Raw genomic sequence first — 27,547 nt, 5'->3', positions numbered from 1 at the left:
TTTATTTTTGTTAATTGCTCTTTGAATACCTTTTCTCCTCTTTTAAGTGGTAGAGCGTTGTTATGGAGGTATCCAAATCCACAGCGTCTTTTGCGAAAACTTTATTGTGGTACTTTTTGCCCATGATGTAGAACCTGTTACCACGAGAATTGAACTTCATTGGACTTGGAGGCGATTGTAAACCTGCCTCATAGGACCAGTCCAATTTTCTTTGGACGAACTTCTCGTTCAACCTGAACAATTGACTTGCCACCTTGAGTTTCAACTCGTCCCAAATCTCTTCCAAGGTGGTGTATGGGATATCTGTGTTTTCCAAGAAATTGTACCACATTTTATCTTCCAACTTCTTTTGGAAGGGGTCCTTGTAAACTGGGTTGAAGGTTCTGTTTTGTACAAACTCGTTTAACATCATGTCTTTGTTACGCAAGAGCATCTTGGAGTCGAACATGAGCTCCACCTCGCGCTGCCTAAAAGTGGACACTTGGAACGAGTTCACCGCATATATGAACACGTCGTCCATCTCATTGGACTTGGCGAGCTCTTGCAGCAAGATCTCGAACTCTTTCTTCGAGAGCTGTTGCATCCCATTCTCACGGAACGGTTTCTTACTGTCGCTCAAGAGTGGGCTGCGTGAAATGAGGTCGCGCATCTTATCGACCTTGTCCTTGTTGTACCAGCCTCTTAGTTCGGGCAAGTAGCAACGGCCGTCGAAACATTGGAACCCGTGTTCCTGTGGCACATGGTATTCGGCGTTCAAAATCTTCACCACCGTGTTTGGAACGTACGCAGGAACACCGTGGAAGAACGAGAGTCTCAAGGGCGATAGCTCAAAGAGCGTTTGGAAATGTTTGTTTCTACAGTTGTACGCTTGTGCATGCTTGTTGATGTTGTATCTATCCGCCATGGATTCCGAATGGTACATTCCGCTTTTCGTATCCTCGTTCTCATGCTTCTTCAAATAATCTTCCCTCTCCTTGGTGAACGGAGGAGCGTGTGGATTCGAGTCCGATTTGGATTTCGACTTTTCGTACTCAATAAGCTGCTTCACGCTGATATCGGAAACGTGCTCCACAACATTTGGGTCCTTGTAGTAAGGAACCAGTTCCGCATTTTGTCTCTTGTCGTCGTGGTACTTGTTGACCAACCACTTGAACCTGTCGTGGATCGGTTCGGAAGAGACAGAAAGCCCTGTTATATCGACATAGAGTCCCGAGTCAACATCGATGAATCTGGCATCGATGTTGTTGTTCCCGTTACCCTTGATTCTGGACGTTAGATACGTACCAACATCCAAAAAGTACCTTCCGTTGCTTCTGGTTGGGTCCTCTACGATAACCGTTTGGTTGAAATGTTCTGCCATCTTGTTCAAGTCCGCGATGGGCATTTGGACATCGTGGTCCCCGTCCCAGGTGAACGCGAGCCCGTTGTAGAGCCATCCGTAAAGCGTACCGTGGGCCAACCAGGTGGTCAAGTTGTTTGAAGAGGTGAAATGCAACCATGAGCGAACAATGGCGTCGAGCCTTGCTCTTACTTCGTCATGTGGTAGCCCTCCTTTGAAGAAACGGCCGTCGTAATGGTGGCCCAGGTGTACGAAATCGGTGACCTTGGAGGCCTCAGTGAAATATTTGGGCATGTCGACGTAGTGTGTGTGCAAGGAAAGCTCCAAGGCTTCTAGATAGTGTTTCTGGTGTCTGGTGAGCTGGGACTGGTTCATTTGCTTGAGCTCCTGGTAGCGTCCCAATGCGTTAAACTCGAACGATTCCGGATCCAATTCGATCTTGTAAGCTGGCGCGCCGTTTTCCAACGGTTGGCCAGCGGCCAGTTTTTGTTGTTGTTGTTGTTGTTGGTCCAATTTTTCAGTCAACTGGGACCATGCTTTGAAATGGTCAAATTCGATATTAGTGGGGCCATTGTCCCCGCTACTACTCGTCCTTCTTTTCTGGAGGTACTCGTGCAAGACACCGTTGAACAAGAGCGAGTTTGGTTTCCAATTTGAATAGTCGTCGTCGTCATCCTCTGAAGAGGAGGGAGAATTTTCCCCGGAAACTCCATTGCTCTGCGAAACCATCACTTGTAGAGGCTTCTTGTTGTTGTTCAACAACGTAATGGAAATAGGCTGCGTCTCAGGGTTCGTGTAGAGACTGGCCCGCGCCTGCAACCCGTACGTCTCCGGTCTCGAATAACTGAGCGGTTTCTTGGGCAAAAAACCAGGCGTTAGCGACCCGCGACTATCACGACAGTACTTCTCGTGCAACTCCTGCGTAGAAATCGGCTGTTTCTTGGAATTCGCATCGATAAGCTTCGTGTTTTGCAAGAAACCAGCCACACCAAGCGGCTTGTTCCTGTCAAAATCAAACATCTTATGCCTAAACTGGCCCTCGAACCGGTTCAAATCCTGCGGCTCGAAATACTTGTGGAACACCGCCTCGCACCCAACTTTATCCTCGGGCGCCAGCTCGATAAAATCGTTCAACACCCCCAAATCCGCCCAGTCGTACCAGTTAAACGGTACCTCGAACGAACCTTGCTCCACATCCTCAAGATGCTGCGCTATATATTCCGAATAAACCGAAACCGACAACCTGGGATCGTACTCTACCGTCTTGAGCTGCGCCAGACTACTCTCCAGAGCCTCACCACCTCTCTTTTGTTCCGGCAAACGCGAGAACAACGACTCCAAATCGTACGGTTTCAAGTAGAATAACGACGTGTTAAAAGCAGAATCAAACAAAAACCGTTCAATCTGTTTCCTAGTAGCATTGAACCCGCTTAATTCCTCCTTCTGGACCTCTTTTTGCTTCTCTCTGAGCCTTTCTCTCATCCTCTCTTCATCAACTCTCATGGGTCGCACTCTAGCCACTCTTGCCGTCCCAGGTTCCGCCCAAAACAACAAAAGAAGGGAATATATAGTAACCATAACAGCAGCCAGCGTTAGGAACCACACAACGTTCCTGCCCCTACTACCGATCATATTTGAATGGGTCTTTTAAAACAGAAACTAATACTAAACACAAAAAAGAAGAAGATATGATTAAACTTTGAAACGAAATGAAAATAAAAAAAAACTCCCCAAAGAAAAAAAAGCTTAGCTTAAGAATTGGAACTGAAACTCTACCGTATCTAGTGTATACCTGCCCTTTTACCCCTCTATTTTGTAACGTTTTACCCTTGTTCACTTGTGAGTTCAATGTGAAAACCCGTTTTCTTAATGTATTCTATATATATATCAATTAAATCCAGAAAATCATTATCACAATCAATATCGAAATCAAAATCAGAATCAGAATCAGAATCAGCATCAAGAAGGGAAATAAAAAAAAAATCAAAAAAAAAAAAAGAACAATCAGGACTAGCGGGCAATCACCGAACAATCACTGCGCATTCCGCTTAACCCGCAGAATTTGCAGGAGAGGGACAAGTCGAGGAGGGAGGGACAAGTCACGAGGGAGGGAGGGACAAATGAGTGTACCACTGCTTTTTCTAGGTGTATGGCTGGGGTAAACCCCTATATTTCCCCAAGGGTTTTGGCGGGCCGTTTCTTTTTGTGGGAAGGTGTCAAAGAATATCGGTAGTCGGTGTTTCTTTTTCATTTTTCCGCCGATAAGGAAAGACGTGTTCCTGCATAAGATGTTCTAGATCTTGGGGGGTTTGTTCTTTTTGTTGCCGGAAGCGGGAATGGTGCTGGGTTGGTTCTGGGATATTTCTGGGTTGGTTCTATTTCTGTTGGTTCCGGGGGGGGGGAGGGCGGATCTAGATCGCCGGCATGAGGCGAGCAGGCAAGAGGTAACAAGAGAGCTGGGTTCGAGAATGTAAGAGCCGGCGGGCAGGCGAAGGGGCAGCGGGAATACGCCTCCGGAAGGAGCTTGGCCTGAGCTTGGCCGAAGTATTAGGTGCTGGGTTTTCTCTTTGAAGGGGGGAAAGCAACAATTAAGGTTGGTATGGCCGGCCAGGGCCTGGGGCAGGGCCTGGGCCAGCGCCAGGGGCAGAGAGACAAAGGCAAGCGCAGGCGCAGGCGTAGGCGTAAACGGGAAGGACAGGCATCAGGCATCAGGCATCAGGCATCAGGTATCACGTGAAGTAAAGTTGTTACCCGGGGGCAAAAATGTTACCGGGGATAAGTAGGTGCCCGAGAGAGCACAATGTTACCCGGATAACACAATGTTTTCCGAACAACACATATTTACCCGGAGTAACCAGGCCCATCTTTTCAAACACTTCCTCTGCTTTTCTTTTCGCTCGTTTCTAACCATCGATTCGAACAATCTCATCTCATCTCATCTCATCTCTATACATATGTCCATACATTTGTCCATACATAAGTCTACATAAGAATCCCCACAAGAAGCCCTCCAACACCACGCCCCTACCCCCCTGAATAACCCCCATATTATTATGTCCGTCGTCGGCTCGCTTATATTCTGCCTACAGTGCGGTAACCTACTCGATGGTACTCACTCGTCCCACGAAAACTCATCCAAAAACGTCGTCTGCGACCAATGCCACGCCTCATACAACCCTACAAAGTTCCAAAACCTAAAGGTCGTCACCTCAACCACAGAAAACTCCTTCCCATCCAAAATCAGAGCCAAAAAGTCCCTCGTGAAAACCTCTCTCGCAAAGAACGAACTCAAAGAAGGTGCCATCATCAACGAACGTTGTCCCAAGTGTGACAACGACAAGATGCATTACCACACGCTCCAGCTCAGATCCGCAGATGAAGGTGCCACCGTCTTTTACACATGCACGTCCTGCGGCTACAGGTTCAGAACCAACAATTGAGAGCCACTTACTCTTCCTCTTCCTCTCCCTCTTCTATATACATATACACACCACGTGATATTCACGTGGACACAATTTGATTACCCTGCCTTAAAATAAAATATAAAAAATTCAAAATATCTCCGTTACCCTGACATAGAGTCACCCTGCCCCAGTGTTACCCTGACCCGCCACTTTTGGCCGCTCGCTCTCATTTTTTTCTCTCGGCGGCGAAATCCCATCAAAAAGTGTATATATTAATATTATAATACCATTAATCAACAACTACTACCCAAATATAACCCTAACTAAAGGTAAAAAACCACCTCTATCAACAGACTTAGGCCGCTACCAACCAGCTTTTCCCCTTCCCCTCCACCATGAGTGTCCCTATGCCCGACCTTTCGAACGCTATCGTCGCCCAGGACGAAATGGGAAGACCTTTCATCATTGTTAGAGACCAAGGAAATAAGAAAAGACAACACGGTATTGAAGCAAAGAAAAACCACATTCTAGCGTCCAGATCAGTCGCCTCTATCATCAAGACATCTTTAGGACCCCGTGGGCTTGATAAAATCTTGATTTCGCCCGACGGAGAAATCACAATTACCAACGATGGTGCCACCATTCTTTCCAGAATGGAATTGGACAACGAAATTGCTAAGCTTTTGGTGCAATTATCCAAGTCCCAAGACGACGAAATCGGTGATGGTACCACTGGTGTCGTAGTGCTAGCGTGTGCATTGTTGGATCAAGCAATGGACTTGATCGAGAAGGGTGTGCACCCAATTAAGATCGCGAATGGGTTCGATAAGGCATCGCAAATCGCAATTGACCATTTGAACTCCAAGGCCGACGATATCTCTACTTTATCCCAGGAGGAATTTAACAGCTATCTTTTCAAGGCTGCCAAGACGTCGCTAGGGTCGAAGATCGTGTCGAAGGACCACGATTTGTTCGCGCAAATGGCCGTCGACGCCATCACTACGGTTATGGACTCGAACAGGAAGGATGTCGATTTTGATTTGATCAAGTTGGAAGGCCGTGTGGGTGGATCCTTGAAGGACTCGAAGCTTATCAAAGGTGTGGTGCTAGACAAGGACTTCTCGCATCCACAGATGCCCAAGTCGTTGGAAGGTGACCTAAAGCTTGCCATCCTCACTTGTCCATTCGAGCCACCAAAGCCAAAGACAAAACACAAGTTGGACATCTCAAACGTCAAGGAATTCGAGCTGTTACAGAAATACGAGTTGGACAAGTTCAAGGAAATGATCGATTTGGTCAAGAAGTCCGGTGCCAACGTTGTCATTTGCCAATGGGGGTTCGACGACGAGGCAAACCATTTACTCTTACAAAACGAATTGCCAGCCGTCAGATGGGTCGGTGGCCAAGAACTAGAACTGATCGCTATTGCCACCAACGGCCGTATCGTGCCAAGATTCCAAGACTTGTCCCCAGACAAGTTGGGTTCCTGTGGTAAGATTTACGAAGTGGAGTTCGGTACCACCAAGGACCGTATGTTGGTCATCGAAGAGTGTTCCAACTCGAAAACCGTTACCTGTTTCCTACGTGGGTCCAACAAGATGATCGTCGATGAAGCCAAGCGTGCTCTACACGACTCCCTCTGTGTTGTACGTAACTTGATCCGTGACTCCAGAGTCGTTTACGGTGGTGGTGCCGCAGAAGTCGCGATGTCCTTGGCTGTCTCAGAGGAGGCTGACAAGCAACGTGGTATCGACCAATACGCATTCCGTGCATTCGCAAACGCTTTGGACCAAATCCCAATGACTTTGGCAGAAAACTCGGGTCTGGATCCAATAGAGACTTTGTCCCATTTGAAGAGCAAACAATTTAAGGAACAATCAGCCAACATCGGTGTTGACGCCCTAGGCAAGGGTTCCAATGACATGAAAGAACTATTCGTTGTCGATCCTTTAATCGGTAAGAAGCAGCAGATTCTATTGGCCACCCAACTCTGTAGAATGATCCTAAAGATTGATAACGTCATCATTAGTGGTAAGGATGATTATTAGAATATTAGAATAATAAAGAACTCTTTACCTTCTCCTCCCCCCACCGACAAAGAAACATGAAGTTATTGATACCCACTCCCTTCCTCTAACTTCTCAAATCTTCCCATCTATCTGCATTTATTTTCTCCTTATAAAAAAAAACAAATGAACAAACTGAACACACACACACCAAACTCCTTCTACGTTAACCATGTACATCTATCTAACATCAATTTCTCTCTCCTATACAAACATATATGTATTTGTATTTGTATATACTAGTTATAAAAACAAAGAACACGCTTTGTTCGTGGACACTGCCTAAAAATTTTGGTTTACTGCTCTCTACTTCGGTATATGTTTTGTATATATATATATATTTACACACACTTATATATAAAGTTAGAGAAGACTGACGGGCTGCTAGGGTGTGGGTGAATGTATAGTGTACCTTGGATTGGATTGTGTGTCTTAACTTAATTTCATTTTCTTTTCGGTGGGGTGGGGTGGAAGGAAATTGTTTCTCTTCTTTTTCTCATTAGATCATATTGAATAAACTGAAGTTTCTTACGATATCTGGACCGTACTCCTCGTAATCTTGCTTTGTATGACAATAACTCTTGAACTCTGCTGTTTGAGCTAAGAGCGAACCACCGAACCAAACGGCGTTTCTTTGTCTCTTGTGTGAAATGACAGACACATCAACACCTGTGGACTTGGTGCCACTTAGCTTTTCCGATTGGGCAATTCTGTCGTTTACAAGACCCTTCAAGTCTCTTTGTAATCTTCTACCAAAGTCCTTGAACATGGTAGACCCACCGGACAAGACGATGTTATTGTACAAGCCCTTACGGACATCAATTGGACATGCTTGGATGGTTTCGTCCACCACCACTGGTAGCGGAGTCAAGAAGTCAGATGATGCAATTTCAGGGTTGAAAAAGATTTCTGGAGCCAAGAATCTCTCGTAACCAACGTCAACGACCTTCTTGGTGGTCTTTTCCTTGTTTTCCACAATGAATTGTGCAAACTTCTCCGAATCCCTGTCGAACTTGTTGAACTCCTTCACAATATCTGGACAAACGTAACAGTACTCTTGCTTGATACGTTCTGCTGTTCTCAAAGACGCGTCTTGCTCACCACGCTCACGCAAAAGCGACTGGATGAACAATGTGATGTCCCTACCGGCAATTGGAATATTCTTTATAGCAGAGCCAATCACATACCCTTCCGCCACAGGAATAACGTGTGTTACACCATCACCGGAATCGATAACGGTACCGGTTAGAGATCTATCCGTCACCTTCGAAGACGTCCACGATGCTGCCAACGCCAACACAGCCTGCACCGCAATGTACAAACCAGCACAGTTGAAACTCTCAAAGAAAATCTCAGCAACCTGCTGTCTGTTCTCAGGTGGATTCAATGGTGGCTCAGTAAGCAAGAAGAAGTGGTCCTCGGGTTCCGTCCTCAAATACTTAAAGATAGAATTCTCCCAAAACCTTTCCATATGGTCCCAATTCTCCACCTGTCCGTGTCTAATAGGATAACTCAACGAGTAAGATGGACCCTGCGATGCCACAAGCGCCTCATTACCAATATAAAAGTCCAAATCCTCCGTACCTCTCTTCCCAGCCAAGTTATTCGATATCAATGTCGAACTAGCCAAATTGTTAAAATCGGTCGCACTAGTAGAATTACCACCTGACATAGACATATATGAACTTTGCGCATTCGAATTCGACCCAAACCCTGATTTACTACCAGAACTAGACGCCTTACCTGACTGTGCTGTCGCTATAGCTGTAGGGAAAACCCATGAAGGTGAATCATTACCAGCAAACCCAAGTTTTGTCAACCCAGTACCGTTGTCCATGACAACTGCAGGATTATTCAAGTAAGACATTGCTTTCTATATTAAAATCTTCAGCTTTATCCACGTTTATAGACCCTCAATGGATGCTTACAGACCTGCAATTCCTCTGTTTTCTTCCTTTTAATCCATTCAATGTTGTTAATAATAGTAGATTGAGCTTGGTTATTTCACTTTTAACGATTTTTCGTTCAGATAGGGGGGGGCTGGGCTGTGCCGGGTAACGTTTTTATTTTCTGGCGCGCGTCAGCGTCAAGATGATTACATAAGAAAATCGATAATTAATTATTCAGTATATAAAAAAGGTTTCCGTACCAGTGGCTGGAGCTGCCGCTCCGGCCCCTGGTCCAACTCCACCAAGATGGATAACCTCTGGATTGGGTTCGCAAAGGTGAATATCACCACATGTAACTAACTTGGGCCGCAGCTCAGCTGATGTTTATGCATTTAAGTGCCAAAAGATTTTATAAGTAGTTAAAACCGTTTCGGGAAACTATTAGAATGGATGATGCAAACGTATATAAGAGGCCTGTCCAGCTAACAAGGACAAGGCTGAATACACATATGTGGTATTAGTAAACCATGTGTATTGGAATACCACACACATCAGGAAGTTAAGACACCAAAACATGACCCAATTCGAACACAATATCGAATCTCCATTGTATCTGGGCACTCACTGGAGAGAAAGAAGATTGCCCACAGTGTTGACTATTGCTGGCAGTGACAATAGCGGTGGTGCTGGGATCGAGGCTGATATCAAGAGTATCAGCGCCCAGGGATGCTATGCTATGACTTGTATCACTGCTTTGACGTGCCAGACGCCAGAACAAGTTTATTCTTCCATTTCAGTTGAGGAATCGCATATTAGATCGGTTTTGCAACACACTTTCCAGAGCATGAGATGCGATAGTGTGAAGATAGGGATGCTAACGTACGAGGCGCTCAAGGCTGTTACCGGGGTGCTGGAAACTCTTGAGTTGGATATCCCAGTTGTGTTAGATCCTGTGATGGTCGCGACTTCTGGGGCCCAGTTGAGTTCTTCGAAAGTTTGGGACTCGCAAGAGATGGACCAATTGCTTCAGAAGGTGAGCGTGCTTACGCCCAACATTCCGGAAGCCAAAGCGTTGTTGGGTGTGAGTTACTTCAAGGGCCAGTCTACAGACGATTTCGTCCAGTTGGCTAAGCAGTTGAAGGAGAAGTGCAAGTGTAATGTGCTATTGAAGGGTGGTCACATGCCTCTCGACGGTAAGATCGTGGATGTGCTGTGCTACAACGATGAGGTCCACACGTACTTCAGCGAGGAGCTGACCTCGACCAATTTGCACGGGACCGGGTGCACGTTGTCGAGTACCATCGCATCGCGAATTGCGCGTGGCGAAGATGTGCCTGTAGCGGTACAGAACAGTATCCAGTATGTCCACAACGCGATTTTGACCGGAGAACACATCGAAGTAACCGCAAGAGCCGACTCGCACAGTGCTACGTACGGTCCCTTGAACCACGTTTACGAGCTGGCCAACAGTGGCAGCGTGGCCACTGGCTCCGGAAAGCACCAGCAGGTTGGTTACGAAACCATGCTACAAATCCCGGAAGTGAAAAAGGCATGGGACAGCTACATCGACCATGAGTTCGTCGCAAGAGTCAGCAACGGTACCATAGACATGGACAAGTTTGCCAAATATTTGAGACAGGATTACCACTACTTGCAAACCTTTGCACGCATCCACGCTAAACTAGCTGCGGATGCCACCACTGAAATCAGGTTCCAAAGTGAGGTGGCTGTCTTGCAGAACATCATCCATGAGATGGAAAAGCAGGAACGTATCCTGGGGCCTGGCATCAAGACCAACGTCAAGAGCCAGGAAATGCTTGACTACACAAACTACCTCAAGGAAGTGGCCCAATACGGCAATTGGGAACAACTCTACACGGCAACCATGCCGTGCTGTCTGGGCTACGTCATAGCCGTTAGAAAAATCCAAGACAAAATAACCGTCACTGAGGATTCCCATCCAAAGCTGTACCAATGGCTCCAAGAATATTTACGTGAAGATTTCTACCAGGCCTCGCAAGAGGGAATCAAGACATTGGATTCGATCTTGAAGCAGTCCCAGGACCCAGCGACTTTGGTGAAGATATTCAAAGAAGTGTGTGATTTGGAGACTAGGTTTTGGAACCAGGGCCTATAGACGGATGGTAGTTGTTTTCATTTTAGTTTCTTTTATAGATGATTAATTAGATCCAGTGTGTAACTGACCCTCAAAACTGTAATGACACGATGTATGCACCTCTTTTATCCCATGCCATGCCGTGCCCTGTCACTGATGGGGGATGGAAGGTAACTTAATTAGTTAAGTCACATATTTCTAGCCACGTGATACAAAATACATACCTACACACTATAACAAATAGTTACCCGGATACACAATTACAAAAAAAAAGATTACCCGGTGTATAGATTACCTTCCCAAAATAATAACAAAACGCTGCCTAAACCGAAAGCTTAAACCAATCAATTGTTAAAGGTTCACCACGAATAAAGGGGAAAAGAGACGGCTTAAAGGCGATTTGAAGCAGACTAGGCATATCTAAACGGCAGTGAAATAGTTGATAGGTAATTTGCTGGAAAAAGAGCAACGAAAAACGAAGGATTCAGCTGTTTTTTTGGGACTCTAAAGCAGAGAAATAGAGAGATAGATAGTGTTGTGAATGAGAACAGATATTGCAATGCTTAGAAGAAAGGGGGAGTCTGTGAAGAAAAGGTTGGTGTCAGGTACAGCAGCCTCATTGCAAGAACTCTCCTTACAGCCTTCTTCTAATGGTATTACATCGGCTGGAAAGAGCGAAGATGGAGAGGTGCCTGGTGATGGAATTTCTGGAGAATTTGGGGCAGCATTGACTGATTCGAATGTGGAGAACAATGTTAAGGCATTTGATTTGATCTTTACGAAGCTTAAAAGTACGAATCAGCTGGAACGAGTGGCAGCGTCATACGAGTTGAAATCGTGTCTGATTTCGCTAGCTCGAGAGGTTTCTACGGAGTATTTCCAGCGTTTCAGCAATGATATAAATAATAAGGTTTTCGAGTTGATCCATGGGACCGAATCTAACGAGAAGCTCGGTGGTGTGCTAGCTGTTGATACGTTGATTGATTTCTATTCGCATACTGATGAATTGCCCAATCAGACGTCGAGATTAGCGAATTACTTGCGTGTGCTAATACCGTCCAACGACATCGAGGTGATGAGAGCTGCGGCGACGACGTTGGGGAAGTTAGCGGTACCCGGTGGGACATTGACGTCAGAGTTTGTTGAGTTCGAGGTGAAAACTTGCATTGAATGGTTGACGACTTCTCCGGAGAGTTCCTCTTCGAATTCCAAGCAAGAGTACAGAAAGCATGCATCTTTGTTGATTATCAGTTCGATCGCGCACAACTCGCCATATTTGCTATACCCGTTCGTGAACTCGATCTTAGATAACATATGGAGGGCTCTAAGAGACACGAAGCTAGTTATCAGAACCGATGCAGCGGTCACGCTAGGGAAATGTTTGACAATTATCAACGATCGTGACTCTTCTTTGACTAAAAAATGGGTACAAAGACTTTTCAATGGCTGCATATACGGATTGCAACTAAATACAACGGTGTCTATACACGGTACTCTATTGGTATACAGACAGCTTGTGTCCCTAGAAGGGGGATACCTGAAGGACAAATATGAAGAAATTTACGAGACAACAATGAAGCATAGAGACAATAAGAATATTATTATCAGAAAGGAAATATATGCTATCATTCCTGTTTTGGCAGCATTTGATCCAAAACTCTTCACTCAAAAATATTTGGATGCAACCATGATACATTACCTAACACTATTGAAAAACATGACTTCTCACCAAATTGCACTATCGGATAAAGGCCCTATATTAGTCTCCATCGGTGATATTGCATATCATGTGGGTTCCGAAATTGGCCCATACCTTGATGCCATTGTAGAGAATTTAAGGGATGGTCTAGAAACAAAGTTCAAAACTAGGAAAGAATTCGAAAAGGACATATTTTATTGTGTTAGCAAACTAGCATGTGCTGTTAGGCCATTGTTAGCCAAATATTTAAACAGAGGATTGCTTGACGCTCTATTGGCATGTCCCTTGAGCGATCATATGCAGGAAACCCTTCTGGTTATTTGCGAAAAAATCCCTTCGATGGAAGTTACAGTTAATGAGAAGCTTTTAAATATCATTTGTTTGGTTCTCTCAGGCGAAAAGTTCAGACCTCCAGGATCACCAACGCCAATGAAATCGCTATCGAGCGAAACAGCAAGGGCTTATAGAGACCAATCTTTACTCAGAAAGACAGGTGAAAATAATAATGATACTCTCGACGCAATGATTCTCACAAAAGCTTTAAGAATGCTTTCAGATATTAAACCAAAATATTCTTTGACTGAATTTATTAGGAGAGTTATAATATCCTACATGGAACATGATAATATGCAAGTCAGAAAACTAGCTGCTCTGACTTCTTGTGACTTGTTCGTAAAGGATTCAATCTGCAAACAAACTTCATTATATGCATTAAATGTGGTTTCAGAGGTTTTGAGTAAGCTATTAACGGTCGCAATTACAGATCCAGTGGCCGAAATCCGTCTAGAAATACTAAAACATTTAGACAGGAACTTTGATCCACAACTTTCTCAACCAGATAATACAAAACTTTTATTTATGGCACTGAATGACGAAGTTTTTGCCATCCAAATGGAAGCAATGAAAATCTGTGGTAGACTTGCCTTGGTGAACCCAGCATATGTCATTCCATCTTTAAGGAAAACTTTAATTCAACTATTGACTGAGCTAAAACACTCTAAAATGACAAGAAAAAAGGAAGAATGTGCATCCTTGCTCTGTACTTTGATCAGTTCCAGTAGCGACGTTACCAAACCTTACCTTGAGCCTGTGATTGAGATTTTGCTTCCAAAGTCTCAAGATCCATCTTCTGCTGTAGCATCAACAGCGTTAAAAGCTTTAGGAGAAATATCAGTCGTTGGTGGTGAAGATATGCTACCTTTCTTGGATGAATTAATGCCATTAATCATCGATACATTCCAAGATCAATCCAACTCTTTCAAGAGAGGGGCTGCACTAAAGGCTTTAGGACAACTAGCTGCCTCTTCAGGATACGTTATCGATCCTTTATTGGACTACCCTGAATTACTCGGTGTGCTTATCAATATTTTGAAATCAGAAAGTTCACAGAATATTCGCAGAGAAACTGTCAGATTGATCGGTATTCTCGGGGCATTAGATCCATACAAACATAGAGAAGTGGAAAGAACATCTATAACGAATATTACTTCTGAGCAAAATGCGCCTCCTATTGATGTCGCATTACTAATGCAAGGCATGTCACCATCTAACGAAGAATACTACCCAACAGTTGTCATCGGCGTTCTAATGAAAATATTGAAAGATCCTTCCTTATCCATACACCATTCTACTGTCATTCAAGCAATAATGCATATTTTCCAAACAATGGGTCTTCGTTGTGTCATTTTCTTAAAGCAGATTATTCCTGGTTTTATACTTGTGATGCATACTTGTCCACCATCCCTTCTTGAACTTTATTTCCAACAACTCAGTGTATTAATATCCATTGTCAAGCAACATATCAGACCACATGTTACCGAAATTGTTGATGTTATTTCAGAATTCTTCCCTGTAGTGAAGTTGCAGCTAACCATCATATCTGTTATTGAATCGTTATCGAGGGCTTTAGAAGGTGAGTTTAATCCTCATTTACCTACTATTCTTTCTTTGTTTTTAGATGTTTTGGAGAAAGATCAATCAAACAAGAAAGTTGTATCTGTTAGAATTTTGAAATCTTTGGTGGTGTTCGGTCCTCATCTAGAAGAATATGCCCATCTTGTTCTACCTACAATTATTAAACTATCTGAATTCAGCTCAGGAAATTTGAAAAAAGCAGCAATTATCACTATTGGTAGGTTATCCAAGAATGTTAATGCATTGGAAATGTCTTCAAGAATCGTTCAAGCTTTGGTCAGAGTATTAAATACTTCGGAAACGGAATACGTGAAAGCAACAATGAACACCTTAAGTTTACTACTTTTGCAATTAAACATTGATTTCACTGTATTCATACCAGTAATCAATAAAACGTTGGTAAAGCAGAATATCCAACATACCATATATGATCGTTTAGTTGCAAAGCTTCTAAACAATGAACCTTTACCAACAAAGATTATTATTGACAAGGACTTTGATTTACCTAACAAAGAGATGGATGATGTCAAGGTTGCATCGAAGAAACTCCCGGTCAATCAAATGGTTTTGAAAAATGCTTGGGATTGTAGCCAACAGAGAACAAAAGAAGATTGGCAAGAGTGGATTAGAAGACTTTCCATATCTTTACTCAAGGAATCATCATCTCATGCATTGCGTGCATGCTCTGGATTGGCAGGTATATATTACCCATTGGCTAGAGAACTTTTCAACGCTTCGTTTGCAAGTTGTTGGGGCGAACTTTACACACAGTACCAAGAGGATTTGATACAATCACTTTGCGCAGCTTTATCTTCACCAAACAACCCACCTGAAATCCATCAGACTCTATTGAATTTAGTCGAGTTCATGGAACACGATGACAAACCCCTACCAATATCAATTTCGACCTTAGGCGAATACGCCCAACGTTGCCATGCTTATGCAAAGGCTCTTCATTACAAGGAATTAGAGTTTATCGAAGAACCCTCGACATCTACGATTGAGTCATTAATAACAATTAATAATCAATTACATCAAACAGATGCGGCAATCGGTATATTGAAGCACGCTCAACAACACCATGATTTGCAATTGAAAGAAACTTGGTACGAGAAACTTCAAAGATGGGATGATGCATTGAATGCATACAACAAACGTGAAGCTGCTGGGGAAGATTCAGTAGAGGTGACCATTGGTAAAATGAGATCTCTACATGCTTTGGGTGAATGGGATCAACTGTCTGAACTCGCCGCTGATAAGTGGGCATCTTCTCAACTAGAAGTTAAGAGAGCTATTGCACCACTTGCCGCTGGTGCAGCATGGGGCTTAGCACAATGGGATAGAGTAGAGCAATATATTGAAGTGATGAAGCCACAATCTCCAGACAAAGCTTTCTTTGACGCTATTCTATGTCTCCATCGTAACAATTTTGAAAAGGCGGCGGAACACATTTTCTCTGCCAGAGATCTTCTAGTTACTGAAATGTCTGCATTGGTAAATGAGAGTTATAATAGAGCTTACGGTGTTGTGGTAAGAACTCAAATGGTTGCTGAGTTGGAAGAAATTATTCAATACAAAAAACTTCCTCAAGGCTCAGAGACACGTGCCATGATAAGAAAAACATGGAACAAAAGATTACTTGGCTGTCAAAAGAATGTAGATGTTTGGCAAAGAGTATTAAAAGTGAGATCTTTGGTTATTAAACCAAAGCAGGACATGAAGGTTTGGATTAAATTTGCTAATCTATGCAGAAAATCTGGAAGGCTTGGTCTTGCTCAAAAGACCCTAAATACCCTTCTAGAAGAAAGTGGCGATCCTAAGAATCCAAACACTGCTAGAGCACCACCTCCAGTTGTGTACGCACAGTTGAAGTATATGTGGGCCACTGGCTCACAAAAAGAAGCTCTTAACCATCTAATCAGCTTTACTTCTCGTATGGCACACGACCTTGGTTTAGATCCTAGTAATATGATTGCTCAAAGTGTGCCCCAAAACAGTAGTGTCTCTCAACACCACATTGAAGATTACACCAAGTTACTTGCTCGTTGCTTCTTGAAACAGGGTGAGTGGAGAGTATCTTTACAACCAAATTGGCGTTTAGAAAACCCAGATGCCATCCTTGGATCTTACTTACTAGCCACACACTTTGATAAAACATGGTATAAAGCCTGGCACAACTGGGCGTTGGCTAACTTTGAAGTGACATCATCCTTAACACAAAGAATTAAGGATGACAAGGTTCCTCCTACACTTGAAGATGCATCAACAGAGTTTACTAATGGTGCAGTAGCAGGACTAAATGCAAATGATAACTTCCCACCTGAACTTGTTCAACGCCATGTAGTACCTGCTATAAAGGGATTTTTCCATTCTATCGCACTCTCCCAATCAAGTTCTCTACAGGACACTTTAAGATTGCTAACTTTGTGGTTCAAATTTGGTGGTATCCCTGAAGCTGCTCAGGCTATGCATGAAGGTTTTGGATTGATCAAGATTGATAATTGGTTAGAAGTCATTCCTCAGTTGATCTCTCGTATTCATCAACCTAATCAAACTGTTAGTCGTTCATTGTTGTCGCTATTAGCTGACTTGGGTAAGGCACATCCTCAAGCTTTAGTTTACCCATTGACTGTCGCTATCAAATCAGACTCTGTCTCAAGACAGAGGGCGGCATTGTCGATCATTGATAAAATGAGAATGCATAGTCCAAAACTAGTTAATCAAGCCGAATTAGTCAGTGATGAGTTGATTAGAGTTGCGGTCTTGTGGCATGAATTATGGTACGAGGGTTTGGAAGATGCAAGTAGACAATTCTTCGGGGAACATAACACAGAGAAAATGTTTGCTACTCTTGAACCGCTACATGAAATGTTGAAACGTGGTCCAGAAACATTACGCGAAATATCTTTCCAGAACTCGTTTGGCCGTGATTTGAATGATGCTTATGAATGGGTCTTGAACTACAAGAGAACTAAGGATATTAATAACCTAAATCAAGCATGGGACATCTACTATAACGTCTTCCGTCGTATTAGTAGAAAGCTACCTCAACTACAAACTTTGGATCTACAGCATGTATCCCCTAAACTTTCTGCTGCCAAGGACCTCGAACTTGCAGTTCCAGGTACATATCATGCTGGTAAACCAATTGTGAGGATCACACACTTTGAACCTGTTTTCACTGTGATTTCCTCTAAACAAAGACCTCGTAGGGTTATAATAAAGGGCAGTGATGGTAAAGATTATCAGTATTTGTTGAAGAGTCACGAAGATATCAGACAGGATAATTTGGTCATGCAATTGTTTGGTTTAGTTAATACACTATTGCAAAATGATCCAGAAAGTTTCCAAAGACACTTGAACATCCAACAGTACCCTGCCATCCCACTATCACCAAAGACTGGTCTATTAGGTTGGGTGCCCAACAGTGACACGTTCCACGTGTTGATACGAGAACATCGTGAAGCTAGTAAGATCCCATTAAACATCGAACATAGAATTATGCTTCAAATGGCTCCAGATTACGATAATCTAACCTTGTTGCAAAAGGTGGAAGTGTTCACTTACGCACTAGACAATACAAAGGGACAAGATTTATACAAGGTCTTGTGGTTGAAGAGTAGATCGTCCGAGTCCTGGCTTGACCGTCGTACGACCTACACGAGATCATTAGCTGTCATGTCGATGGTAGGCTATATTTTGGGTCTTGGTGACCGTCACCCAAGTAATTTAATGCTCGACCGTATAACGGGTAAGGTGGTGCATATTGATTTCGGTGACTGTTTCGAGGCGGCCATCTTGAGAGAAAAGTATCCTGAAAAGGTGCCATTTAGACTAACAAGAATGCTAACTTATGCAATGGAAGTCAGTGGAATAGAAGGAAGTTTCCGTATTACATGTGAGAACGTTATGATGGTCTTAAGAGATAACAAGGAATCTTTGATGGCCATCTTAGAAGCTTTTGCATATGATCCATTGATCAACTGGGGTTTCGATCTACCAACACACGCAGTCATGGAACAAACTGGTATAGATCTACCTCTAGCAAACCCAAGCGAGTTACTCAGAAAGGGCGTCATCTCAGTAGAAGATGCTGCCAAGATGGAACTGCAACAGAAAGCAGAAGTTCGGAACGCCAGAGCAACGCTTGTTCTAAAGAGAATCGCAGATAAGCTTACTGGTAATGATTTCCCAAGGTGTCAAGAGCTTTCAGTACCTGATCAGGTCGACAAATTGATCCAACAGGCCACCTCCGTCGAGAATCTCTGCCAGCATTACATCGGTTGGTGTTCATTCTGGTGATCAAACTGCTCTTCTTGTACTATATAATCATTGTTTAGTAATACCATATCATATCATAATGTATAAAATCTATCATATTATACACAACAAGAAAGATGATGTTAAACGAAAAACAAAATATCAATACTTATTCTCATAAACCGTTAATCGACTCTCCCATTTACCCACAAGTTCCTCTAGAGATGCGAGAGGATCCAGATCTTCGTTAAAATGCCTACTGGCCAACACTTTATTTATCCTCAATTCATTTTCTACTAGCCTGGCATCCTCAACTAAATCACTGTCAGCATCCCCATACAACGTCTTAAGAACTTGGAACTTACCAACTAAATTCCCAACCCGTAGTCCCAATTTACTTCCAATGCTAAAAGTAGAATCAAACCCTGCTTGGAGATTCTCTTCCTTTGCTGATGAAATCCCATCAACATACCCTCTTTTCTTATGAACTTCCCGAAGTTTTCTGGTCTCTAACGACTCCTCCAGCTTCGAATTATCTTCGCTATCCGAACACCATATATCTCCATCATCTGACGACATGATTCGAGCTCAAAATACCTGTCTAGCACACCCACAGACTCCTATTGACCTTGTTTTATCTTAGCTCATCTCATCATGATTCTGAAAAGTTATTATTAAGCTTAGAAAAAAGCTTTAAAGCTTTAGTTTTCATGAACTTTCAGCACATTAAAGCTTTAATGATGAGATCCAACAAAAGAAGGACGTTAAGAGGTGTTCAATTGAGTGAAACGGGTGCCAATTACACGTGAAATCCCAAGATGTCTGGTGGAACGATGTTCAAGAAGCAGAAGCTAAACCCTAATGAGAGTAAAGCACAAGCAAAACCATGGGTAGAGAAGTATAGACCAAAGAAACTAGAAGATGTTGCTGCACAAGACCATGCGGTTACAGTACTCAAGAGGACGTTGCAAACAGCCAATTTACCTCATATGCTATTTTATGGACCACCTGGTACAGGTAAGACGTCTACAATTCTTGCGTTGACGAAAGAATTGTACGGACCGGAGTTGATGAAAAGCAGAGTGCTCGAGCTTAACGCGTCTGATGAGCGTGGTATCTCTATTGTGAGAGAGAAGGTGAAGAACTTTGCTCGTTTAATGGTGTCCAAGCCCTCTGCTGAGGATCTCGAGAAGTATCCATGTCCTCCTTATAAGATTATTATTCTTGATGAAGCTGATTCAATGACAGCCGATGCACAGAGTGCATTGCGTCGGACGATGGAAACCTACTCTGGAGTTACACGTTTCTGTTTGATCTGTAATTATGTTACGAGGATCATTGATCCGTTGGCTTCGCGTTGTTCGAAGTTCAGGTTCAAGGCTTTGGATTCGTCTAACGCCTTGAGCCGTTTGCAATACATCTCGCAAGAGGAATCCTTGAAGTACGAGGAAGGAATCTTGGAGCGAATTCTAGACATCTCGCAGGGTGACTTGAGAAAGGCTATCACTTTGCTACAATCTGCTGCTAAAGTTGTGCAGCAAAATGACAATGCGGACGCGATAACTCTGACCCATGTCAACGAACTATCTGGGACCATTCACGATAAGGTTCTTCAAGATCTGATCAGTGTTATAGAAAGCAAGGACCTCAATACCATAATGCGCACGGTACAAGACTTTGTAAACCAAGGCTGGAGTGCGGCTTCTGCGCTAACGCAATTGCACGATTATTACATCAAGAATGACCACCTTGATACCGACTTCAAAAATAAAGTTTCGTGGTTGCTCTTCGATAGTGATTCCAAGTTGACAAGTGGGGCCAACGAACACCTACAGTTGTTGAACCTTTCGATGAAGATATCGCAACTGTACTGAGAGGCATGCTATCTACATTAGTTTATCCATAGTTTTTATGTACTTAAGCAGACAATAAATGCAAGAGAAGTAGGATTAGATAGTCTTCCTATTTTATATGTAGAGGATCTAAACTATCGACGCGAGTTTGGATGTTGTTGCTGTTGTTGTTGTTGACGTTGTTGTTGTTGTTGTTGCTGTTGTGGACCTGGTGGGCCTGGTGGTTGTTGTTGGAATTGAGGAGGCATCATTGGACGCCCATAAGGAAATGAATTTTGTGGGAACCCTTGTGGTGGAATAGGAACATTTTGGCCATTATAGTTCATTGGCATTCCAGGCATCATGTAAGGTTGCTGTGGATGGTGGCCTGCAGAACGTTCTTGGCCCATAGGTTGGTTTTGTTGTTGGTTTACCATATGTTCTGGGAAATTGTTACCATTGTTGACTACACGTGGTTGGCCCATACCCGGAGGAGGAGGTGGTGGCATAGCATATCCTCCTTGGAAATGGTGTGGAGGCATTCCCATAGGAGGAGGGACCATCATGTGGGATGGCATTCCAACTGGGTAGCCTGTGTTTGGTTGTATTTGCGGCATCTTTTGTCCCATCTTACGCTGTTGAGTGGTATTTGGGAATGAAGCTTGGTTTTGCAAATGAGGTGGTATTTGCTGTTGGTGTTGATGTGGTGGCTGTTGTGAAAGACCTGGAGGTGCTGGCACTGGCTGGTTGTTGGCAGTTTCGCCTCCCTTAGACATCAAACTCTGTAAGAAAACGCTGCCGCTTGCATCATTCGACCTGCGTTGTTGAGGGTTAGTAGAAGAAGCGCCAGATGACAGAGAAGTGGTTGAAGATTGCTCCGGCAAACCAGTATTTCTTCCGTTGTTCATGGCAGGATTAACACCTCTTCTACTGTTATTATTGTTACCAGCACCGAACTGACCAGCATTTGGAATATTGCTTTGTTGTGGTTGTGGTTGTGGTGGCTGCTGCTGCTGCTGTTGTTGTGGTGGCTGTGCTTGTGGTTGTACTTGTGGTTGTGGTTGCTGATGCTGTGGTATAGAATCAGATGACTTCGAGTCGTTATTGAATAGGGAAAGTAATCTGGAACCAGCTGCAGGTCTGGCTTCTTCTAAAGACTGGCTTGGAGGTTTAGCAATTCTATGGCTATCTATTAATTCTGGAGAAGCTCCGGTGTGGAAGAAAGAGGAGAATCGCGAAGACGAGCCCTTGTTGTTATTAGACAATTTTTCTCTTTCTTCATCAGTGCCATCATGCTGTTTCGACAACCCATTGTCTAGTTCTTGTGAAGAATATTCATTAGATGACGAATCGCGTGCGGATATTCCGTTGTCGCTGGTATTAGAAGCGGTTGCAGGCTCAAGCTCTTCCATCGGAATCTTTGTCTTCTCGTCCGGTTTCAAGTTAAAGAAATCTGAAATGGAACTGAAATTTTGTGCAGGTGCCGTATCATCATCATCCTTATTTTTAGCCCCATTATCTGCATCCAGTCCCTTCTTCTTACGCTCCAACTCTCTCATCTTGTTCCTCCAATTCTCAAAGTCAGCCATTGGATTCCCTGTAGTCTCCATCTGCTCTTCCAAGGCTATATACTCTTCATTATTATCCTTCTCCATCTTCTTGGCACCGGAGGAACCACCCTGGCGCTTGTTCCTACCGTTCCTACCGTTCCTGGCGTTCCCATTCTGAGCTCCACCCCTCTCTTTCCCGCCAGATCTCTCATCATGTCCCTTGCCGTTAACACCCCTTCTATTAGGCAATCCAGACCCGTTCGCAGGCAAACGCCAGAACTTCTTACTAGGCAACAGAGTCTTCTGCCTCTCAATGTCCTCCTTCGTCACACTCTCCTGGATAGCAACTAACTCGTTATGCGAGTAAATAACCTTCGCTTTACCTTCATCACTACTAAATTCAGGCTTGTAATCCAAACTGTACCGGAACGAAATGCTCCCATCCTCCTCAATTTCCCCAGAGTCAATATTCTCCTTCACCTTCATCAGAAACCTCGCAAGTCCATTCTCCAACGCTCTATCTCCTTCTGAAACTTGCATCTCCTCGAGACTCATTGATAACTAACTTCAAAAATGACTCCGTTTTCCTTTATAATTCCTTCTCAAACTCCCTGTAAAACTGACACAATATCAATTTCAACTTTCTAATCACACTGATCTTCTTTTCGACCTCTTGATACACCGTCCATCAACCGTTCTTCGCCCCTTTTATCCTCTATTCTTTCATTGCTAAACGTCTCAACATTTTGCTTGGTTTCAAACGGTTTTTGTTGTAGAATCCATCGAAAACCCTCAGAGGGAGGGTAACACTTTTGGCACTGGTTTTGGTAGCTGAACATGGAACAAGCAGCAGCTCTGTGGTGTGGTAGAATACGTTTGCTATAGGACATTAATAATAATATATACATATATACATGCTGTGCTTCTGTGTTTTGTTTTGATTTGTTTTGTTTTGATTTGTATAGTTTTGTTTTGGTTTAGGTTTTAGTCCATAGCAGTATTGTTACTCTATAATTGTAATCATTGGGCATTTTTATCTTTATTCTTTGGTATAACTTTTGATGATGGTAGGGCGTGTGATGTCTAGTGCTTCATGTTTGAGATGAATTGAACAAAGTACTTTTCAAAGTTCTTGTAGTCCAGATCTTCGAGGACATCGATGAATTCTGTGATCAATGCCTGTGGGAACTGGATTTGTGGGAAGTAGACTTCGGTCAAGTATCTGATGCATGGGTTGTCGTTTGGAGCGTCACGGTTGTAATTAATCATGTATAGTGTTTTGAGTAGTTGAGATAGGTCGCATGCAATGACTCTTCCGCCACCGTCTTGGATGTTGAAGGCGTATTCCGGTTTGAATGGAATTTCGAAAAGCAGTGGGATGCATTTTGTGATGAAGAACTCGTTTAGTCCGTCCAGCTTGGAGATGTTGATTGCGTTTCTGTCTTGTTCGTCCTTGCATACGCCTGTGCCGAAGAACTTGACGAAGTTCACCAATACGTTTAGACAGAGTCTCATTGTGGAGGTTTCGTGTATTTCTTCTGGAGTGTATGTTAGGAGATCGTTGAGGACGTTTGGTAGTATATTTTTGTTGCTCTCGGTCAATAGAAGCGACGTGCAGTGGTTGGAGACCATTGCCATCAAGAAACTGTAGTACGCCTTCTTCAAGTTGATTTTGTCTCTGAACGAGTCAGTGACGATGACGCTTTTGCCATTGGAAGGTTTGGTTTCTGGAGGCGTCGAGGACTCTTGCTCCAACTGCGTCTCTAACGTGAACACTTTGCTCACCACAGGGGTGAACAAGTTGTTGAAGAGCTGGTAGCAGTTATCGTCATCCTTGAACATGTGTACCATTTGACCCAAGAACCCCAAGAAATCACTCATTTCCAACGTCTTAAGATCTGAATTCAAGAAGATAGATATTAAACGGCTTGCAAATGGAATTATCTGGTTGTTCAAAATGGGTATTAGTCTTGCAAAGGAGAACCTTGCCGCGTCTCTGATCGCTTCAAATTTGTTGAAGTACGAAAATGTCACCAATATCACCTCTGCAATATTGCTGAACTTTTCGATTAAACTCTTAACAATAACCTTTTCGCTTACCTTCGCGTTGTTGACTTGGTTGTCTGGGACTAGTCCACTATGTACACCGCGTGCTAAGGTACCAATTGCCATCAGTATGTGATGGGTCTGTAACACTACTTGAGGACTCTTCACTTGCGCTGATATGCATTGTTCAAGATCCGAAAATAAGGGTGTCAAGACAGCGTCCAGTATGTCGTATTCGGCACTGCTGTTGGCCCCAATGAGAACACCTACACCCTCAAACAGGTATAATTGACTATCAAAAGTAGTATCCAGCTCTTCAGCTACTGGGCTAATTTTGATAGATAGAAGAGGTGAGATCTTGGATAGCAGCAAGGAGAGCACTTCAGTCGTTAATTTTGGCTTGCTGGTCTTGATAAGTCTAGTGAATAAATACCATGTTCTCAGTCTGACGCGCTCGTTTCCGCTGAACATACTGAATGGCGTGCAAAAGATGTTGAGCAATGTCAAGTCTTTGTTGTCTATCTGAATGAAATTGTTATGCCTAACGATGAGTTCAAAAAACGAAATCTGAATCAATGGATTGTTCATCTGGAATAGCGTTGGGTGGTTCAAAAGGGTGTTCATGTATTTTTCCATGACCTGGGCCGGTTTCGAAGTGGCAATATCGGTCTTGTTGACACCGAAAAGGTTATTCCTAATAGACTCAGCGAAGTTATGAAGTTGGTAAATTGCCAGCTCCAACACCCTCCAGTCCTGTTGCTCAGTGATGGACTGCTCAATGTTCATCGATATGATCTCAAAATAGACTTCCGGGTTGATAACGGCGATTGTGTCTTGGAAAACTTTCAATTTTGAACGTACGTTCCCAACAAACTCGTCAATCTCCTCTGAATCATCCGTGACATCGCAGGACTCGTCGATCTTCATTTTCATAATGCAAACTGTTCCTAAAGATTTGAGAAAGTTCAGATGTGCAGGGTCAATTGGAATCCTTTTCGAATTCACAGCTACTGCACTGCCAGGTTTCCCACCCACTGAAAATAGCTTTTTCATTACAGCCAAGTAGTGGGTCACGAAGGGGAAGCATTGTTGAGTGACAGAGTCGTATTGATGGGCCATGAACTTCAACAATAATGGTGCCATGACGTTGATGATTTGTTCATCTGCAGCAGAAGAAACCGACTGCAACTCCTGGGAATCAGTACATTGATCTATAATCATAGAAAACTCCAAGGCCACACAGTTGGTCAATTTCGCCATTTGCTCGTACAACTCCAGGTCATCGTCGTTTTCTGTGGCTAGAACACGGTCCGTAAGGTTGAGCATGCTCAACAACTGCAACTTGTCTGCGGGCTTCATCTTCTTCGATATAATTTCGCAAAGACACTGGCCACATGCCAATTTTGTGTGTGGGAATTGCAAGTACTCGTAAATGGTAGTGATGTATTGCGGTTGCACGATTAAGTTGATGTCGATCCAAGAAATGTACGACCCGACACACTGAAGCACCAAAGACGCAAGCACAGGAAACTTCTGGCAGCTGAGAAGCGCCCCAAACCAGATGTTAGTTAGGCACTCGACGTCCTGAATACGCATGTAGTCCTTCAAGTCATTGTTCTTGGCTTGCATCTCCTTGGACCTGACAAATGCTTGGTCACCAATCTCCGTATTGATAGATGCGCATATTCTCAAGAAATAGTCCAATCCCAAAGCGTTGAAACTCACTCCTCCATCCGCACTCTTGCACTCGCGCAAAGGAGCTATCCCAGTAAGCTGAACCAAATCTCCAAAGAACGTAGACCACAAATTGTTATTAACCTCTCCGTACATGTTGTAAAACAAATGTGCAAATAATTCTGCCACCTTATTACGAATGAACTCTGGCGCAGCTGCTTTTTGCCCAGCCGCTGCTGTACTATTACTACTGTTGGTCCCATTTTCTGAGCCGTTAATGCTGTTGTTGTTGTTGATGCTATTATTATTACTACTATTATTGTTATTGTTACTACTGTTTATGCTACTATTGCCGTCACCGGCCCCAGCCTCAAGCTGTTTTCGCAGAAACTCCAACCCCGTTTGTCTCAATGCAAACAACGTCTCTTGGTTCGCCCCAGCTGATGCTGCCTGCGCCTGCTCGCTCAAAACCTGCAACGCAAAAAATCGTCCAACATCGCTCGCGCTAGAATCATGCAAATATTGCGAAAAAACATTCACTGCTTCTCCTGAACTTTTCAGCTGATGCAAAAAATCAAGCGCCTGCTTCTTTAACTCCCCTGAAGCACTGGAGGAGTTAGCTATGTCCACCGCCTGCTGAATCTGAGACATTCCAAACTACTTTCTAATCTCAATTTCCTCCAATCTTCCCTTTTTTCTCGCTTCTAACAACAAAACTCAAGTTGATCCCACTAATTCTACTTATATGCTCCCTAAATACCTCCCTGGATAGTTCTTTTAGGCACGATTGTCCCGTCAAATTCCCTTTCTCATTTAAGCGCCTCTATGTTACTTTGATGTGATTATATACAAAAGAGCATCGAACTGGAATTTTTTCATGTTTAAAAAAAATTTTAGATTTTTCACATATACGGTTACCCGGATGTAGATATTTTTGGTTTTTTGAAAAATTTCGAAATTGCATGGCCGGGTAATATGTAGATGTGCTACAGCCGTGCGATGAGCTTTTACTTATGTATTAGTTGTGTGTATATATATGTCTATACACAGCGTTCAGCTGGAGTATAGGTGCTTCTTTAGCTGGTCGAAAGCCCTGCCACGCTGGGATATCTTGTTCTTGTCGGTCTTCTCCATTTCGGCGTAGGTTTCGCCGTTTGGAGCCTCGTCTGGTTGGAAGATAGAGTCCCAGCCGAAGTTTCTGTGTCCACGTGATGGAACGATGGTTCCGTGAGTCTTGCCCTGGAAGAAGTGGTGTTTGCCCTGTGAGTCGGCGTATGCGATGGTTGTGACGGCGTATGCGCCTTTATTTTCGAAACCGTCTAGCATTTTGACGACTTTTTCGAGGCCCATGGATTTGACGAACCATTTGATGTATGCACCGGGTAGGCCGTTGTACTCGTCGAAGCACAATGCTGTGTCTTCCACGAATACTGGTCTTCCGGGGCCCAATTGGTCGACGGCTTGCTTTAGTTTTGCTTCTGCGATTTCCTGGAGGTCGTGGCCCTGGATTTCCTCCAAGTCCAAAGGTTCGTTGGTTAGTTGGAATGGGGTGGCATCTCCGCCTAGAATGAGGCGGACTTCGTTCAACTTGTTCTGGTTTCCGGTGACGAACACGATTTCTGGCTTTGCGTCTGGCATTTGGGGTAGTTGTTGCTTGTCTTGGCTTGCTTGCTTGCTTGTTTTATCCTGGGTAGTAGCAGTAGTCAATAGTAAGAGATAAGAGAAATCTTTTGATTGCAACCGAAATATATGCGAACG

General features: G+C 43.5%; 9 protein-coding genes across 9 annotated transcripts; 4 read left to right on the top strand and 5 right to left on the bottom strand.

The window, feature by feature from the left end:
* Positions 1-10: 10 nt before the first annotated feature.
* KLMA_30050 (LicD family protein) lies at positions 11-2,842 on the bottom strand (the record flags this gene model as incomplete). The annotated part of the gene is made up of 1 exon (XM_022818542.1): positions 11-2,842. One exon carries the CDS (start codon positions 2,840-2,842, stop codon positions 11-13), a length of 2,832 nt encoding a protein of 943 aa, XP_022675198.1.
* A 2,308-nt stretch (positions 2,843-5,150) lies between these two features.
* Positions 5,151-6,791, top strand: CCT5 (chaperonin-containing T-complex subunit CCT5; the record flags this gene model as incomplete). Its single annotated transcript, XM_022818541.1, has 1 exon — positions 5,151-6,791. The coding sequence occupies one exon, from the start codon at positions 5,151-5,153 to the stop codon at positions 6,789-6,791; it is 1,641 nt and encodes a 546-aa protein (XP_022675197.1).
* Positions 6,792-7,308: 517 nt separating this feature from the next.
* Positions 7,309-8,676, bottom strand: ARP3 (actin-related protein 3; the record flags this gene model as incomplete). Its single annotated transcript, XM_022818539.1, has 1 exon — positions 7,309-8,676. The coding sequence occupies one exon, from the start codon at positions 8,674-8,676 to the stop codon at positions 7,309-7,311; it is 1,368 nt and encodes a 455-aa protein (XP_022675196.1).
* Positions 8,677-9,272: 596 nt separating this feature from the next.
* THI20 (phosphomethylpyrimidine kinase THI20) lies at positions 9,273-10,835 on the top strand (the record flags this gene model as incomplete). The annotated part of the gene is made up of 1 exon (XM_022818538.1): positions 9,273-10,835. One exon carries the CDS (start codon positions 9,273-9,275, stop codon positions 10,833-10,835), a length of 1,563 nt encoding a protein of 520 aa, XP_022675195.1.
* Positions 10,836-11,355: 520 nt separating this feature from the next.
* TOR1 (phosphatidylinositol kinase-related protein kinase TOR1) lies at positions 11,356-18,729 on the top strand (the record flags this gene model as incomplete). Its single annotated transcript, XM_022818537.1, has 1 exon — positions 11,356-18,729. The coding sequence occupies one exon, from the start codon at positions 11,356-11,358 to the stop codon at positions 18,727-18,729; it is 7,374 nt and encodes a 2,457-aa protein (XP_022675194.1).
* A 120-nt stretch (positions 18,730-18,849) lies between these two features.
* Positions 18,850-19,266, bottom strand: YAE1 (Yae1p; the record flags this gene model as incomplete). Its single annotated transcript, XM_022818536.1, has 1 exon — positions 18,850-19,266. One exon carries the CDS (start codon positions 19,264-19,266, stop codon positions 18,850-18,852), a length of 417 nt encoding a protein of 138 aa, XP_022675193.1.
* Positions 19,267-19,505: 239 nt separating this feature from the next.
* On the top strand, positions 19,506-20,561 carry RFC2 (replication factor C subunit 2; the record flags this gene model as incomplete). Its single annotated transcript, XM_022818535.1, has 1 exon — positions 19,506-20,561. One exon carries the CDS (start codon positions 19,506-19,508, stop codon positions 20,559-20,561), a length of 1,056 nt encoding a protein of 351 aa, XP_022675192.1.
* Positions 20,562-23,152: 2,591 nt separating this feature from the next.
* LOS1 (Ran GTPase-binding protein LOS1) lies at positions 23,153-26,440 on the bottom strand (the record flags this gene model as incomplete). The annotated part of the gene is made up of 1 exon (XM_022818534.1): positions 23,153-26,440. The coding sequence occupies one exon, from the start codon at positions 26,438-26,440 to the stop codon at positions 23,153-23,155; it is 3,288 nt and encodes a 1,095-aa protein (XP_022675191.1).
* A 402-nt stretch (positions 26,441-26,842) lies between these two features.
* HAM1 (nucleoside triphosphate pyrophosphohydrolase HAM1) lies at positions 26,843-27,427 on the bottom strand (the record flags this gene model as incomplete). The annotated part of the gene is made up of 1 exon (XM_022818533.1): positions 26,843-27,427. The coding sequence occupies one exon, from the start codon at positions 27,425-27,427 to the stop codon at positions 26,843-26,845; it is 585 nt and encodes a 194-aa protein (XP_022675190.1).
* Between the last annotated feature and the right edge of the window lie 120 nt (positions 27,428-27,547).

This window comes from Kluyveromyces marxianus, chromosome 3, assembly GCF_001417885.1.
Source record: "Kluyveromyces marxianus DMKU3-1042 DNA, complete genome, chromosome 3".
Taxonomy (NCBI): Eukaryota; Fungi; Ascomycota; class Saccharomycetes; order Saccharomycetales; family Saccharomycetaceae; genus Kluyveromyces; species Kluyveromyces marxianus.
This window is presented reverse-complemented; position numbering and strand designations above follow the sequence as displayed.